Source organism: Ochlerotatus camptorhynchus, unplaced genomic scaffold (genome assembly GCF_037179485.1).
Source record: "Ochlerotatus camptorhynchus isolate MF236.1 unplaced genomic scaffold, CSIRO-AGI_Acam_v1.1 ptg000663l, whole genome shotgun sequence".
Classification (NCBI taxonomy): Eukaryota; Metazoa; Arthropoda; class Insecta; order Diptera; family Culicidae; genus Ochlerotatus; species Ochlerotatus camptorhynchus.
Genome location: NW_027041142.1, coordinates 344,220 through 362,950, shown reverse-complemented (window position 1 = coordinate 362,950; position 18,731 = coordinate 344,220). Strand labels below are relative to the sequence as shown.

The 18,731-nt window shown below is 41.1% G+C and overlaps 1 protein-coding gene across 3 annotated transcripts in view; it reads right to left on the bottom strand.

Annotated features, from left to right (window-relative positions):
• Positions 1–18,731, bottom strand: part of cac (cacophony) — a 435,895-nt gene that overhangs the window by 116,625 nt on the left and 300,539 nt on the right. For 2 of the 3 annotated variants that reach the window (XM_065237935.1, XM_065237937.1), the window contains exons 21-24: positions 17,799–17,909; positions 16,772–16,855; positions 8,981–9,163; positions 7,064–7,155 (exon numbers count right to left, since the gene is read on the bottom strand). In XM_065237935.1, coding sequence (XP_065094007.1) covers positions 7,064–7,155; positions 8,981–9,163; positions 16,772–16,855; positions 17,799–17,909 — 470 coding nt within the window. The remainder of the gene's footprint in view (positions 1–7,063; positions 7,156–8,980; positions 9,164–16,771; positions 16,856–17,798; positions 17,910–18,731) is intronic. The other variant, XM_065237936.1, reaches the window with a different exon arrangement.

The window sequence follows — 18,731 nt, the reverse complement described above, 5'->3', positions numbered from 1 at the left end:
CACATTTGAAAAAGGTCAACTCATGAAACTGATAGAGCACCACGGTATTTTTATAAAACTACTTAAAATGTAGATTACAGTGCCTTCCCGGTTTTGACAACACCCACTTTAGTTTATTCCCGATTTCGAAAACACCCGTTTAAAATTGCACTAATGGCTGAGCTATGATTTTTCAAATATTGAAAGATTGCCGTTACACATTTTACCGAGTTATCGTGCTTGGAGTGTTAACTATGTATCCCATCCCATGGGATTTCCACAGACGTTTACCGGTTCTTACATTTATTTAAATCATTGAACAATACTTTTCAGTCTGTAGAACTTCATGATCAGATCTCCGCTATGATTTATAAAATCTAAGATGTTTTGTTAACTCAGTTATCTCACATGATTTTATGAGGATCCACAAAGTACTAAGGGTTTAACAAATCAGTCTAGACATCAAACAAGATTTCTATGAGCCTGTTTAATATGAAAATTTTAACACCATAACAATTCGGATAATCATTCATATTTTGATTACACAATTATATGCTTTAATGGGGCTCTACGAAGCAATTAGAGTGCTCAAGTAACATCGCAGGTTTTATCATGATTTTATAGCATTTTTCTAGTCTTAATCGTGGTCTTGAAGACTGTAATAAAACCAAATTGCTACTTAGGCAAAACGATTCATTGGGTACATCATTGTGACCATGTTACAGTGGCTGTAAATCAATGTAAATGCATGGTAGTCTAGTTGCATAGGAGTATTGAGCGAAAACCCAAAACTTGATAACTTCAAAAAAGTATAACTCCAAAAAGAAAAAGGAAAACACATTGCGGATTCTTAATATGTTCTGTAGAAAAGCCTAACTTTTTATGAAAAAAAAACATATTGTGCCCTCTGTCTACAAACCATGAACACCATAAAAAACAAATGGAATCAATAGTTTTCAATACAAAATCCTTTTAGTATTTTTAATTACCTACTCCTTTGATATTTTGATCTTTGAAATCAGTCAGTGGTTCAAATATCATCAATCAAAAAAATATGTTTGAAGAAAAAAAAAACCATTTTTGGACCACTCTAACATGGAAATGGCCACCCTAATGACAAAATTTAAAAAAAAAGGTGTAATATTTTGCGATATGTATCAAAACTACCAATTTTTACGCAATTCTGTTAACAAATCGTTTTGCTATGGAATAGCTGTATATGTTTGTATATCGCAGAAATTGTTGGGTCTTATCTTCGGGATTGGGATTTTCGGTTTGTTTTCCTTTGGGATGGAATTTCAAAATCTCTTCCTTCTCTGAGCAACCTCCAACTGTGTCAACTGGGCTTTTTACTGTGTGGAACCGGAAGAACACTTTAACGGCTACAAAAGAAAAAAACTACAATAGAAAATCTACGGTGCTACACCAACTGAATTTCAGCGGGAGGTAAACAACAGCATAACTGTCATCACAGCCGTTTTATGATGAGAAAAAGGTGGGTGGCATGAAATATTTCAAAAGAGTTACATTTTTCAGGGAGCATCCGGTTTTGAAACCTACCATACCGGCCACCTTTGAGAATTCATTTTCAAACCTTAATACTTAAGCTACAACTAACCAATCAATGTCAACCCGTTGATTCATCTTCAGTGCATGGCAAAGCACAAATCTTCGCCACAGCTCTCTTGAATTCTCCTCCGGAGGTCTTCACAGTGACCACGCGTGTCACTCCTTCTGGTCCTGGATGGGTCTTGACGATACGTGCTAGAGGCCATCTAGCTGGTGGTAGAGAGTCGTCGTTCTTGAACTGCTTGGGGTTGATCTTGTATTGTGACTGAAGCTTCTTCAAGTATTCAGTCCGCCATTGGTGCCACAATCTTTGGGAGTACGCTTGAAGACGTTGATACTGCCCAAGGCGGTTCGGAGGCACGTTTTGGAAGTCTGGTTCAGGAAGCGATCGAATCATATTCCGTACGAGCAAGTGAGACGGGGTCAACGCACTGCAATCATTGGGGTCGTCTGACAACGGCATGAGCGGACGAGAGTTCAGAACTGCCTTATATCGAAACGAGTACAGTGTTGAGTTCTTCGTAGGACAGTAGAGAGTCGCCAAGCTGCCTCACGAGTTGCTTTTTGGCCACTTTGACAGCGGCCTCCCAAAGGCCACCGAAATTTGGCGCACGAGGGCATCAAGGGCCACTGTATTCCGTCTTGAGCCAGTTACTTCTTCATTTGGTTATGTTCGTCACCATAGTGTAGAGTTGATTAAGAAATTTTTTTGCACCGACAAAGTTGGTTCCATTATCGGAGTAGATGTGCTTCGGATTATTCCTCCTTCAGATGCAACGATTCAAAGCCATCAGGAATGCGGTGGTAGACAGCTCACTCAGCAGCTCCAGATGAACTGCCTTCGTGCTTAGACAGACGAAGACACAGATGTAAGTTTTTCTGGACGTTGTACTGGCTTCAAGTAGATTGGTCCACAGTATTCCACCCCGGTGCAGGCGAAGGCTTCACCTGTGGTAACCCGAGCAGTGGGTAGTTGTTCAATTGGTTGCTCTATTGGACGAGAGCTTGCCTTACGACATCTGAAGCACTTGCTGATGACGCTACGTACTGCTCTGCGACCACTGAGCGGCCAGAATTCATCCCTCACGATGGCGGGGCCTCATAGCCTAGTCAGTAAAGGCACGGTATTACCAAGCCGGAGGCGGTGGGTTCGATTCCCGGTCCGGTCGAGGGAATCTTTCGGGTTGAAAATTTTCTCGACTTCCCTGGGCATAGAGTATCATTGTGCTTGCCACACAAATTCATGCATTGGTATTGGCATCGAAAGCTCTCAATTAATAACTGTAGAAGTGCATTTAGAACACTTAGTTGAGAGCACGCAATAAGCTAATATGCGCTACGTAATAAGCTTGAAATGCGAATAAGAAGAAGAAGATGGCGAGGGTCGTGGCAATCCCTCCGTGAATTAGCTTTTCGTGATAGTACTTGATAAGAAGTTTCGTAAAAGGGTGGAAACCAGGAAGAACCATTGGGTGTTGTACGTTGTAGGTTTCGTTCGACAACTTTAACCGGTCACCGATACGGATAATGCAATGTGCATCCAGGAATAGGTTGCCATGTGCATACAGGTAGCCGTAGCTTCGATTTGCAGGAAACAGACATACCTTTTCGCAGCAGCTTCAGCTCCTTACTCATTGGCAACATTAACTTAGTACTCATTAAGCCAACATTAACTTAGCAGCAACTAATTCTTCAGCTTCTAATTTATTTCAAACGATCGCTCCTCCGGATTAGATCGAGCATTTCGAACAAATCACTGAATAAATCCAACTAGGATTTGCAGTCGTGTGTACCTCGAGTATCGCAGGAATAACGGAGCAGGTGACGGTGTTAGAACAGCAAGCATCGTGGATTTCTTCTGCTCCAATTCGTCCGCTGGAAGGTGACTTTTTTCGTACGTTTGGATAGGTCACGATGATTTCGGTTCTCGTAGCTAGCTGGGTCCGTACTTCCATGTATCGCTGTCCAGCAGTTCGTCCGCATAAACTCCTCGGGATACCAGATCAGAGGGATTTTGATCTCCAGAAACGTACAACCATTCGGAACCGTGAGTGGTTGATTGTATCTCTGAGATACGATTTGCGACGAACGTCTTCCACGTTCGAGGGGGCGATTTCATCCACTGCAAAACTACAGTTGAGTCGTTCCAAAAGTAACTGGATGATATTTGGGCATCGATCGCGAGAATGATTTTCTCATATAAAGTCTGTGTCTCTTCAGTGGAGCTACCTTTGATTTCGACGCTACTAGGCTCACCTTGATGCTGCCGCCCGTAGCTTTAGATCGTACGTACACGCAGGCTCCATAAGCTGCCTCTGATGCGTCAGCAAACGTGTGGATTTCGGCACGTTTAAAGTTCGGTGTGAAAGCACAACGGTCAATTCGGAAGGAGGACAGATTCGGAAGTTGCTGGCAATAATTATCCCATTTGCGCTGCATCTTCGGAGGCACCTGATCGTCTCAATTCAACGAGAGAAGCCACAGATGTTGCATCATGATCTTTGCCTGGACGATGACGGGGGATACGAGCAAATTCCTTATTTCTTGATGGTTTCTTCGGGATCAAACTTGAGTGGAGACTGTGTTCCAAGAAGCTCCTGAGGAATTTTTGCCATCACCTCCGTCGAGTTAGACACCCATTTGCGAAGACGAAATCCTCCTTTCTACATTAGCTGCGTTAGCTCCCCTTCGATGTAGTCATCGACGTAGACATTTGTCTTGACTGCCTTGCTAGCATTTGGGTATGCTGTTTCTTCCATAAAATCTAGCGTTTACCCGAATTTGGTGACTCTGGATCGGACTTCGGTGCGTACCTGATACTTTGCATTTGTAATCGTGCTATCAACGCCGGATATCGGGATGTTTACGAGATTGCAGGATAGGTGTAGCTGCTGGCATAAACGTTCGCTAATAGCATCGGGCTGAGATCCTGAATCCAACAGGGCGCGGGCAACATGCTCCTAGGCGTCAACGACTAACAGCACAACTGTTGATAGATGGAAATTTGCGTGGGCCGCTTTCACAGCAGAGTTAAACTGCGTCGGAATTTCAGTGGGGGTTACAGCAGCAGCAGCAGCCGATACTAAGTGGTTCGATATGGATGTCGAATTATCGCTAGCGGATGTATTAGCTCTATTGCGTGCATCAGTATCCAATTGACGAGTCTCACCCGGGCCTGGATGAATCATGGAATGATGGCGCTTGGAACAATGCTTACAGTTGAACTTTGAACGACAAGCACCAGCAAAGTGATCACTCCGGAAGCAGTTGCTGCAGAGCCTCACTACCTTCAGTCGACCAATTACATACATCCATTCCGTTGAATATGGTACTATTCATTAGCTGGTACTTCTGCTTTTCACAAGCGGGAAAACTTTTCTGTATGAACTCTCAGTCGCTGCGTTGATGTTCAGTCGGGGGTAGCTCTGCTGGATTGATCAAAATCGTCTCTAACACGCGTGTCCTTTTCTGCAGAAACTCGATCATTTTCCTGTAAGTGGGATTCCCATCCGACGAAACGGATTCCTCCCACGCGCCAAGGGAAGCATCATCCAACTTGTCCTCCAGAATCTTCATGAGTATTGAACTGAACTGCTCGACGGGTTCTCCAAGCTGTTCCAGTACCTTCGTGTGTCACTGGAACTCGTCGACTATCCTGTGCAGTGCTTCGACCGAATGGTTCGGAATCTTCGGATGCTTTAGCAAGGCACGAATGTGTTTCTTCCGGAGCAAAACCTTGTTCGAGTACCGCTGAACTAGTGTCTGCAAGGCGACGGCGTAATTGTTTGCGGTGATGTTGATTGACTGGATCAGATTGGCGGCTTCTCCTTTTAGAGCAGCTCACAGATAGTGGAACTTCTGCACACAAGAAATCTCAGTCGATGTATGGATCATCGAAACGAATGTGTCATGGAACGTAAGCCATCCGTTGAAATCTCCGTCGAATTCCGGCAACGGGATTGTTGGCAGCTTCACATTCGACAGCGCGGAAAGTGCAGGTGGATGGGGGTTAGTATTCGATCTATCAGGCGTGGGACCATCGGGAATGGGAAGCTTCTGCAGCAAACTAGCCTTCGCTCGAAAATACTGCGCTCTGCATACCAGGTTTGCCTGCATGAACCCTCCCGAATCGTCGAACTCTTCGTACTCGCTCTGGATATTCTCGAACTTTTCCATCAGTTTCACCAGACGCTCTAAACGTAGACTTACTTCAGCAACATGCTGGACCGGATCATATTTTTTCAGGAATTCATCGATGCGGTTTAGTCCCTCGGCAATATTTTTCCGCCTCAATTCAACTTGCTTGACTTTCTTGTCTCCCGGCATGTTGACGACGAAATCGACCAGAACAGTTTCACCACACTGAAACGGCCGAATACAGACCCAGAAGTACCGCAAAAAGGGACGTAAATTGATTGGAGAGGGACTCGCCTGGTACCTCTAATCAAGAGGCCTTGTATTTATACAAAAAAAAAACAGGATCAGTTTTGTAAAACTGGGGATCGTCAGACGGGATTCGTATCAGCTATAGTAGCTGAACCTTCGGGATTGTGGTTATGTTCAGTGTGTAAACAAGATGTTATGGTATCTTCTGCTGGAATCCTGGTCACGGCACCAAAAAATGTTGGGTCGGACTGTTTATTTTCGGGATTGAGATTTTCGGTTTGTTTTACTTTGGGATGAAATTTCACAACCTCTTCCTTTTTCTACTGCGATTTCTATTTGCACCTTCAACTGTGTCAACTGGGCTTTTTACTGTGTGGAACCGGAAGAACACTCTAACGGCTATAGAAAAAAAACTACGATAGAAAATCAACGGTGCTACGCCAACTGAATTTCAGCGGGAGGTAAACAACATCATATCTGTCATCGCAGCCGTTTTATGCTGGGACAAAGATGGGTGGCATGAAATATTTCAAAGGAGTAATATTTTACAGGGAGCATTAATCTCAAAAATATCTCTGTGCACTCTTGTTGTCTGGGCAGTTATCTGTAAAAAATTGTGCAATATCTAAATGTTAGGACAATACAAATGCATGTCGATGAACATTAAGTAGATTTGACAGCTGATTTGACATCAGAAATGCATTTCAGTTAGCAAATGACGTTCTGGACAGTTTCACATTTCGACGAAGAAACGACTACTTCATCCAATCCAACAGCGGCAATCCCTCACTATTACTCAGCTATCCTATATTTATCCTCAAACTCTGCATTCAAACAAATGTACGTAACGAAGAAACTTTCGAACAGGGCAAGAGTTGGTCACACAATGAATGATATATTTTTATCTGTCTCATTAAAAATTTTAACGGTGGAGAAAATGTAAAATTTTAAGCATAGACTTTCACACAGTTCGAAAATTTTCACAGAGCGAAGTATATATTATAGTGAGCGAACGATATATATATATTTTTTTTCATTAAAGAGCAAGAGAGACATAGATAGAGTGTAGGTTGATATTTTTTCTTTCTTTTGTTTTGATTCAATTGTTAGCTTTTAAGTGTAGACCTACCTGAACAGTAGCATCAGCCCTTGGACAAAGGAACGGAAGTTGTTGTGTCTAGTGATAGCTGATTCAGGCTCTAGTTCAATATTTCCAAACACCTATGGCGATCGTACAACATAAACATTTACAGAGGCGAGATAGAAGAAGGTTTTGGTTTGGTTTTGGCGTTGATTGTTTTTAGATGGTTCAGAAATTTTGGATATTTTTTTTTTTACTTGAATTCTTTCGCGCGCATTGTGGGCGTGGATCGCATTTAAGAAATGCACTTCCGTTTTGTACAGAGGGGGAGGAGCTTTGAAGTAACGAACCAAAAAGTAAACGCAAATAAAGGGAATTCAACGAAAGAACGATAAAAAGCTACTGGCATTTGCTTGCTTTGCTTGGAAGCAATGCCTTTCGATTCGGTTTTCCGGTTTGTAAAAGGGTCACTACCTGTCAATCTATTTCTATAAATCGGGGGAGTCTAACTGCTTTGGAACTAATGAACTCGACGGGTCACTCAATCTTACGACGGTTATGATCTTTTTGGGTTTTAATGTTTTCAACGGAACTTATTTACAACATGCCTAGAATTAATTGATAATTATGTAGCGAGCGGAAATTGAATTCTGAAATTTTAACTGATTTACATGGATCGAAGATCACTTTTTTTTTCATTAAAAAGTGACCATCGCTGTTGAGTAAAATCCGTCAATTTTCGATTCGGGATTGCATTTCAAAACCACACGTACCTATATGGGTGAAAGTAGCGAACTTGTTCCTATTTGATTACACATTGACGAGCGAAAACCTGCAATCTACTGAGATGTTCGAGACACTCGACTGATAGACACATCACAAACATGTACATGTACAAACTAGAAAGGCGTAACTCGACACGTCCAGGAAGCAATCAGTAAATCGAGTTTTACATTTTGTTGCAAAAAGGGCTCATTATGGGGGATTTTTACAAGTTTTCTGCGTTGAATCATTCAACAGGACGGGGGGAAATACTGTTTCTGTGAGTGGCAGGGAGTATTAGATTGGCTTGCAATGTGATAGTTGTTTCTACAGTTTATGAGTAGGAGCTAATAGAGAGACAAATTCAAAGTATATCATTACCGAAACAGCAGCAGTAGCGCTCCGAAAAAGGTCTGAAAATTATTATGACGATTTAAGGCGGTGTCCGGATCGAACTTCATATTGCCGAAAACCTTTGTTTGGTTTGGTTTGATTTTTAGGCAGATTGTGGTTTTGGTTTTGGTTGATTTTAATGTTACGAATGAATGCAAAAAGAAATTGGAAAAAATTTAATTCAACTATTCTATGAAGAAACAGGTTAACAGAAGGAAGAAAATGTTATGTTCGAAAAGGAAATCATCTAAATGCAAAATCGTTCCCGCTTTCGACTAGGTCAATTGAATTTCATATTATAAAGCATTACAAGGGACTGAAAAGGATTGGATATCTCAACGACAAAAAAAAATAAAACTGGCTGCAATGGATTGAAAACATTTGAAATATCCAAAAACTCGTTACTTAAAAGAAAAAAAAAACTCAGCGTTGTCATGCTTTGCAATTCTTTTAAGAATTATCGCTATAAGTAAATGTGAAGCATCGAAACCGAATGAGTTTTGATAAGTTGATGATAACATGTTCACGCTGCAGCTGAAATTGATCTATTCCATACTATCCTATTTGACCCTTTTATTTCTGTTTTCCAATAATTTTGACGTTGATTTCAATTTTTCAATAACAAAAAACTAAAAACAAGACGAGATTGAAACCAATTCAAAGACGAATAACTCAAGTGAACCGAAAATTAAAAATAAATAAACAGATTTTTTTGAACGGATTTTCCACCTTCGAGACAGTTGGCTTCAAGTAATCTTTTTTTTTTGCTGTGGAAGAGGATTAAAGTTGGACTAAGATAATGAAAAATACCTGCATGCCAATAATTGCGTAGATAAAAAATAGCATGGCAATCAGCAAACAGACATATGGCAGTGCTTTGAATGATTGAACAAATGTCCAAAGTAATATTCGTATTGTATAACCTTGTCGGAGTAGTTTGATTAATCGTGCAGCACGAAACAGTCTTAAAAATCCAACGTTGAATGAGTTTTCCTGAATACGGAGAGGAAAGTGTGGGAGAAGAAAATACAAATCGTTAGTATTATTTATCACAGACACACACCTAAATATAAAGACAGGGATTAGAAATTGATTACACGATATGATCAAAAAAGGGTGAATGGTTTCCATTCAAATTTGTCCATTGTAATGGAATTAAATGGAAAAAATTCAGCCTGTTTTGCTCGAATCATTAACTAGTTATAATGTATTTTACGGATGATAGAAGTCAAAAATTAAAAGAGAAAATTTTACATATCAGCTGATACACCTTGCTTGCTTATAATGATAGAGATGTAGGTGTTAACTTAGAGACACGGAAACTTTCAACACGTGAGTGTGTACGATGTTCTACCAGAGATCTCGGATAGTGATCAAGCGTTGGAGCCGGCAAAGTACGGAACGATTAGGCTTGTCATCAGGAACAAGTTTCCTGCTGAGCTGGACCTCGACATACATAAGTAGATTGATGTAAATATGGACATTTTTGCTTCACAATGCACAGTGGTCCGTATATTGGTGAAATAAATTGATTGTGCTTTGTTTTATTTTTTTGCTTGATTTGTTTTCGGTCGATCTTGTTTTCAGTGCTGAGAACAAATGCTAACGACGCCAGGGAAGTAGCTCCCACACTTGGACCCATCAACTCATGGACCGGGGAACGCGATCAGAGATTTTATGCCTATTCAATTAATGAACCTAGGCTCTTTAGAGTGAGAGGCAGTCATGCTTACCACTACATACCCAGCACCGCTAAACCATTAGTTTTAGGTAAATAGTGTCTTCGAAAAAGTTTTTGACGTAGGACTACGTCTGTGATTTCTATAGGGGGGTACACTTTGTGAAAACCGAAAATGGAACATGTAACAACGTTATGAAAGATTTTGAACGTTAAAAACTCTGCTGCCCTTGGACCACTTTCAATAATTTTATCATCGATCGATCAGAAATATTCCTATGTATTTGTTAAATTTAACACTTTATTATTTTTCAAAATGTCACTATTGAAAACTGCACCAATGTGCAACTGTTGCTATGTAAATTAAAATTATCACCAATTGCCTGCGAAAAGCGATTTCCCTACCACAGATTTCATCTGATCTCACCAAACGGTGTTTATTCAATCTCCGCGTGGTGAGTGGTGGTGTTCTCCAGTACACAACGAAAGGCTGCCTGCAAGCAGCGAGCTGCAGCCCACATGAGAATCCATAGCCGGAGGAAGAAGCCGCACCGCTATTGGTCGGAATCAGTGTGAGTCGTTGTGGGCCATCTATGTCAAGCACGTCGTACTAAAGAGTACAAACAGAGAGAACCAAAATTCCTATTCCTACACAAAACACAAGCTCCTGCTGCAGTTAATAAATAAGATTTATTATATAAGACCACGTAGTCTTACGTCACTATTGCGTAAAACCCTATAGGGCTGTCCCTTGTAGTTTTCTTTTTCTTCAGAGCTGTAGAGTCGGATCTAAATTGACCGACTCCGACTCCAATTTAAACAAACTGCAGGACAAAGTAAGTGATTTTAGGTTTTTTTTTTTACTTAAAAAAAGATCAGAAAAATGCCTAAAAGAGCTTCGCCACTTCTTTACCTATTGTCACGGGGTAAGTGAAGTCATATAGCGCTGATATTCCAGAGCATCGAACAAAATTAACGCTAAAAAACTTAATTTACCCTCTGACGATAGTAGGTAAAAGGTATTAACTATCATTCTTTTGTCTCCGTATAACGTACACAAGTTAGAGTTCAGCATAATTTTAAACTTAAAAAATTTAAGGAACACAAATCAGTCCGTGCGGATCTATTTGCTTTTTGCTTAAGGAAGTTTTACTGCCACCCAAAGCTACAACAAATTCAAACAGCACTTTCAGTGCTCAATATAACCTGTAAAATTCCTAGCTTTTGACGTCTTTAATTTCTAAACTGGGGGTCACATTAAAGAAATTAAATTCATACATGTAACTGAAAATCCCAAACACGGACGCAACGATAGACGCGCAAATTGAACAAACGACGCATTGCCCATGCTTACATGAGCGAGCTCAATGTTCAGTTGATCGCTCATCAGTTCACCAATGAAAAGAAGGGAGGAGAAAAGCAGTGATTATAAAAACGCTCGCCAAATCGTTTGCTTCGTCGTCTCGCAACCTGTGGCATTCCAGGAGCTGAGCTCGGACCACTATCCGGTGGTGGCCGAAGTTGGATCCTCGGTAAACCGATTCGAAGCTTCCCGGCGCAACTACCATCGAGTCAACTGGGCGCAATATCAACACTGCGTCGAAACAACCATCGACTACGATGTCCAACCGGGGACGTCGGAAGATGTTGACCGGTGTCTACAAACCATCGAGGAGGCGATTTCCCGGGCCAGGGAACAACACGTGCCAGTATCCAGACAGGTGAGTAACACTCTGAACCTTGACAGCCCTACCAAAGATCTCATTAGACTCCGTAACACCATTCGTAGGCAGTACCAGCGTACTGGCCTGCCTAACTTGAAGACCAATTGTAATCGATTAACAAAGATCATTCAGGCCAGGTTGTGGATCTCAGAAATAACGATTTTGCTAGTAAGATCCGCTCTCTCCCAGATTGTGCTAAGCCCTTCTGGAAACTTACAAAAATTCTTAAAAACAAGCCTAGGCCCATTCCCCCACTGACCCCACTGGATCGTCCCGGCGACCCAGTGGTTCATCTGATAACTCCTGAAGAGAAGGCTGCGGCGATAGGTCAACACTTCGTCAGCTCCCATAATCTCGGACAAAACATCGTCAGCCCTCATGAATCTGAGGTTGCTCAAAATGCAACCAATCTTCTTCAGATTTCTAACATTTTTCCAGAGGAATCCGAGATTACGGCTGACGAACTGTTGGCCTATATCAAATCATCTAAAAACATGAAGGCCCCAGGTTTCGACAACATCCTGAATCTGGAACTCAAACACTTGAGTTCCAGATTCTACAACCATCTGGCACTGATTTTTAATCAGTGCCTCAGACTTGGCTACTTCCCCTCGTGTTGGAAGTCAGCTAAAGTCATACCCATCCGGAAACCTGGGAAGGATCCGTCCTCTCCTTCAAGTTATCGACCAATCAGCCTTCTCTCAGGGTTATCAGAACTGTTCGAAAGAGCACTGTACCACCGGCTCCTAACATCTGCCGATGAAAACAACTTGTTACTCGAGGAACAGTTTGGTTTTCGGAAAGGTCGTTCGACCGTCCACCAGCTGACTCGAGTGACAAACATTCTCAGACGGAACAAGTCTGTTTCGAAAACATCTGCCATGACGTTGTTGGACGTTGAAAAAGCGTTCGACAATGTCTGGCATGATGACCTTGTGTTCAAATTGCAGCAGTACGGTCTTCCAATCTTCCTAGTGAAGATCATAAACAACTATCTATCAGACAGGACGTTCCGAGTCTCTCTGAATGGCATCTCATCCGATGCTTTCAACATCGGTGCCGGGGTTCCACAAGGAAGCATTCTTGGCCCCATTCTATTCAACCTGTTCACCTCTCCCTGATGGTGGATCATTGTCTCTGTTCGCAGATGACACATCCATCGTCTACAAGGGTAGGGTCATCGGAGCTCTGACTGCCAAACTTCAGAGAGGCCTGGACGTTCTGTCTGAATATTTCAACAGCTGGAAGATCCGTATCAACGCGGCAAAGACCCAGGTCATTATCTTTCCACACTCTAAATCTCCCAGACTTGTTCCGTCAGAGAATAACAAGATCTGCCTGAACGGCACAGTGGTGGAATGGTCCAAAGAGGTCGTGTACCTCGGGCTAACACTAGACAGCAAGCTTCTTTTCAGAGAGCACGTTGACAAAACCAAAACCAAGTGCAACATCTTGATAAGATCGTTGTATCAACTTATCAACAGGAAGTCAACCCTGTCCCTGAAAAATAAGCTTGCTGTCTACAAACAAATCATCCTTCCTGTAATCGAGTACGGTATGCCAATCTGGGAGAGTTGCGCAAAATGCCATCACCTCAAACTCCAAAGGATCCAGAACAAGATCCTTAGGATGGTCCTAAACAGTCCCCCGCGGACTAGAAATTCTGAGATCCACTTCCTGGCTGGAATTCAAACATTAGAAGAACGGAGAGTATTCATCCTGGAAAGGTTCAGAGACACCTGTCTGAGATCAAATCATCAGATCATACGTGATCTAGCACGTTAGGTTAAGTTATACTCGTAGTTAGGTAGGTTATCACTTTTTTCAATTCAAATAAAACACATCCCCAAAGGGATATTCTGTAAACTAGTTGAAAAACGCAAAAATTAAATTAGAATATCAAATTAAACAAAGATGAAGAGCCAAGTAGGCTAATCAATTAAAATGATAAATCAATGTACTACCATAATCAACAGAAATAAACATAATTTTACTACTAGTTTGCTTCGTCATTTGCTTTCGAGCAACGGACGGATAAGCGTTGGACACGACGTATGAGTGGAACAGCACGCATCGCACCAATACGATGACGGACGACAACGAAAACACCCACATCGACCGGAGGAAAGGCTTCCCGCAATAGGCAGCATGACTAGGCCGCCGTCATCCGGTCGGCATCGACTTGCGCTGGTGTGGCCACCATTTGAAAAACAACCGGCCCTTTTCAGGGGCACCAATTCAAACACAGAAAGAGTTAAGAACTAAATGATCAACATATTTGTTCCGTCCAGCTACGTCAAGCTTCCGTTCGTGTCCCTAGACACAGACCCTTCTCCTTTTTTGACATTTATTCCTCTTAGATCCTTGTTTGCACACTACCCGAGGTAATCCTGCTTGGATATCGATTTGGGTAATTCCTCTTTGATCCTTCGGATTCTTATAGTAATCTGCTTGGAATTCGATTTGAAGAAATTTGGGTAAGATAAGGGTAATCGCTTGATCCCCCTTCTGATGAAATTTGATCGAGCAATCAATTTGATATGCTTACGGGTGATGAGAATGATCCATCAGTCGGCAAAATTCCATTAACTATTTCCGGCTTAATGCCAAAAAGGAAAAGGTTCCCCCTATTGTTGTTACCACTTCGGATTTCCATGCACTTCGCAAGGAACTTTTGAATTTCGTTCAATTTAAGTTTTCACTTCAAATTGGCCGGCGGAGTGAATGTCTTTGCCAATTGGAATCCCTGGATCAGATCAAAGATGAATTGACTAAATTACTTGGAGTTGAGCCTGTCCAAGTAATCAAAATGAAAATGAAATCTCGTCCCGGAGATTCGCGCAACGAGATTTCCAATGATGTTTATTTAGTTCACTTCAAGTCTAGTGAACTAAACAACCCTAAGGCCTTGAAAAACGTTAGCCTCCATGTCCGAGTGAAGTGGGAACACTTCAGGAAGACTGGAAGGGAATTTCCAAAACCTCACCCAGTGCCGTAAGTGCCAAGGATGGGGTCATGGGACCAAACATTGCTACATGCAAGCTAGATGCATTAATTGTGGGGATTCCTCTCATGCTAAGGACGACTGTCCTGTGATGGAAGATCCTAAGAAATTTAAATGTTCAAATTGTGGTGAAAACCATAAATCCAATTTTTGGGTATGTAAGACTCGCAAAGCGATCCTACAATCTCGTTCTAAGCGACAGGTAGGAAACGTTCCACGATTCCTCTGCTGCTCATAACGATCAGCGAGGAACTAAATCTACATTCGTACCAGTAGGTACAAGTATAACCCCTGCTTCAAATTCTTCATCTATTCCTGCTCCCTTTACTGCTAGCAATGTTCAGCGTGTAAATGGAATCACCTTTGATGCTATTGCAGCTGGTAAAAATCAAAAGTCTAGTCAACATAATTTTAACAGATATTTTCATAATTTTTACTAAGAAATCATTAATTGACATGAGCAGCGGCGGTGGTGTAGTGGTAAGCGTGATTATCTCTCAACCCAGCAGGCTTGAGTTCAATCCCAGTCGGCACCGCCGGGGTGTTCTGAGGCATAACATCTCCTTCGGAAGGGAAGTAAAGCCGTTGGTTCATGAGTTGATGGGTCGGTAGGTAGGGTCCAGGTGTGGGAGCTGCCTCCCTGACGTCGGTAGCATTGGTGCTCAGCAAGGAAAACAAATCAAGGGAAAAAAGCAAATTGTTGTATGAAGACTTCTGAAAATCAACATTTTGGCAATAACTTTTCTGGTTGCAGATTTCCGATATCAAAATTTTCTAAATTGTTCTTTACAGTATTAAGGTACGTTATTTTGTGTTCTGAAGTAAGTCTCTATCTTCAATATTTCATAGAATATTCAAGGCTTCGACCCAAAAATATCACTTTTCCAAAGACCAACAACTCGAAGTTGGATGAAATCGAGTAAAGCAAACTAATTACTTTTGAAAGTAAAACTAAAGTGCTGCTCAGTTGATATAAAATCATTAGTTTTCAATAGTTTTCTCTGCTTATTGCGAAACTATAAGTTTTGGTCAGTATGATGAAAATCACATTAAACTTTTGTTGTTGTATCTCACTTCCTGGTGGATTAATCATTCAAAAGTTTAGCTCAAAAGATGAAAATATTCGTGTCCACAAAGTTCCCCAAAGTCACTGTAGGTAAAAAAAAACAGTTTTCCGTTAATAGTAAAACGCGCGTTTTAGCGCTATGCAGCGACTCAAATATATCTCCAAATGAAAAAATGACTAGCAACAAACGAGCCGTACGATATCGCTTTGTCAGAAATGGAAAGCATAATTATATTAGGGGAAATGACGGCTTCGGCATGACAGACTATTTTTGGCAACCCAAATTGAAACACTATTTTCACTGGATGTTCTTACGAAAACACTTCGCTGAATGCATGCAAACGATTCTTTATGCTTTCAGCTTCAATTTGACTATATTTTTACCACTGAGAAAAAGCAATCTAGAAGGGTTTTCTTGAAATGAAACACACGCACTACAAATTGTAGCTGATTTCGAGTTGCCGATAATAGAACAGCAGATTTACATGCAGTTCAAATGGAACGGTTGCCGAAGAAAAACTGGTTGCCGACAATACTCGCTCTCACTAGAGAAGATTGGAGCTTTGTACAAGCGTTTCAAAACAGTTTCTGACAATTCTTTCGACTGAAATTGTTAGAGCAGCTGGAGCAAAAGATTGTAAACAAACCAATACTGCATATGTGAACGTTCCATAGAGAAAAAGGCTATAGAAAGAAGGTCGCTGCTTAGGTTGCTTTTTTTTTCATGACAAACAACATTTCCAATACAGCTCGCTCGGGCCGGTAGAAGGAAACGGCCAAATTGTTGGCAAGCTGCTTCACGAAGTGAAGCCGAAGATGATACACGTGTGTTAATGGGAATTTTTGTGCTCTGTCTTTTCTCGATTCCGATCAAACTATGTCCTCAAGCATGTTTATTGCAACAAAGCAGGCAAGCAATATATCATTATCCTTCTACCACTCCGATCGAGCTGTGTTGCAGATAGAGTTTGTAATGTTAGTCGTAGCAAGCGATTTGTCTGTATCGTTGGTTGCTTTATGTGTTTGGATTCGCTGCACGTATGACAAACATTGAATTCCTATACAGCTTAGAGATTGTGACCAACACAAGACAGACTTGAAATCGATCGAACGATGAAGTCATACTTACCCCTAATTCTAAAACTAATGCGTCGATAATACTTCCAATAACTGTTATAAAATCGAATATATTCCAAGGATCTTTGAAAAAATTCTGCCGCGGCATGATGAGGCGAATTCGCATAAACCAAGACAAGTAAGAAAAGAAGAAAAAATACATGAATTAGTGTCAAATTTATATTCTAAAACTTAACAAACGATTGATCATTTAGATTTATCAATGGAATATAGTAGTATTCTAGAAACAAAATATTCAAAAGACAATTGATGAAATGTTAATAGAAACTTAAACATGATAGTGAATCGAATCCTGATGATAACAAAAGAAATAAATGGACCCATAATGGATACGAATTTATCGTCCGCTGTAATCTAAATCCGATACTCATTCTGTATACGTAAGATATTTAAACTAAACAAAAAAGACACAACTGGCGATCTCATCTGACGAGAGTTTGTCCAGCGAAAATGGGATGCATGGGATGAGACTATAATAAACTCTGGAGCTAATCTTGAACGATGTTGGAGAAAAATAATGTTAATGAGACAAAAGGTACCTTTGAAATAGCACTACCTAGGGACGCACAGAAGCGATACTATTTTAAAAGTGTTCCTCCAGAAGGCATGATGTTTATCTTACAAAGAAAACTAGGACAACATTTATATATTCTAAAAGGATCGAAAAAAAAATGGACCTTTCTACTAAACGAGAAGAAATAGATGACACGATGGTGATGCGTGATTTAAACTACTAAGAATCAGATAGGGATTTCTAAAACTAAATATAGAGAAAAGTGAACGTTTCGATGAACAATGATTCGTCGTGAGCAGCTGTTTTCTTTCAGACGAACCGTTGAGCTATAGAGATTTAACAATATCAATCGAATCATTACAACTGTTCGTTAGCCCTGTGCCTAAAACTCCATCGAAATCCACAATAATGACAGATAAAACGAAATCAAACGGAAATTAAACCAACGAAAAAAAAAAGAAAATAATACACACATACATGGGCAATGTCGCGCGGTTCTACCAACCTTACATCCGAATGCGATCAGTTTCATAATAGTCTCCAGTAAAAAGAAGAATGTGAATACCAAATTCATGAAGCTCAGTATATCAATCAGTGTCGGTGGCGCTTCGTGGAACTGAAGGAAGGGTTAACAGCAATGGAAACGTGTCAGTGTTGAACGTAATTTGGTTTTTCATATGAGGTTTGGTAGTGTCGTGAGATTTTGAAATTCCTAGACCGAGGCGGTAACGTTTGAGTCACTGGAGCTTGGATAGGCCAAACCGTCCGAACGTCCTTGAGAGTAATCCCTAACATCTCCTATGGTTGTCTGCAATCCATTTCTTTGTTATTGTAATTGACCAGAACCGGTACGTCGCGACGATTTTGATAATTTTCATCGAAAATGATAAAATAAAACTCAAGTCGGCATGCAAACTGTTTTCCTCATAAACGCAAATCGGACACATGGACACAAGCGATCGCTCCATATCGTGTGCTTTTGTCGTGATGCTGTGCGACATTGAATCAGAAACGGAAACCAACAGAAGTGACGAAACATCGAGCATTCCCACGGTGCTAGTCGTAGCCAAAGGCATGTCATCTCTCTCTCTCTCTCTTTTTTGTTTGTTTGTTTCTTTCTTTCTAGCAGGATGCAGTGCAAAACGTTCACAACAAGACACTACTGCTGATAAACACAAACACGCATACGGACACAGACATACAAGGATACATGTACACATAAACATAAAATAAATGATCGCTTCGACAGGTAAGGACGAGCGCTGCAGCATCGGCTGAGGTGCATCGGTGCAGCTGTGATTCGATTCCACGCTTGCAGTGTGCATGCTACCGAACTTAAACACATGCCCATGCAAAACTATGACGGGATGAGATGTTTAGGTTTCATGCGAGTAATCTAGAAGGAAGCAATTTGGTGTCCATTTACTTCTACGCGCGG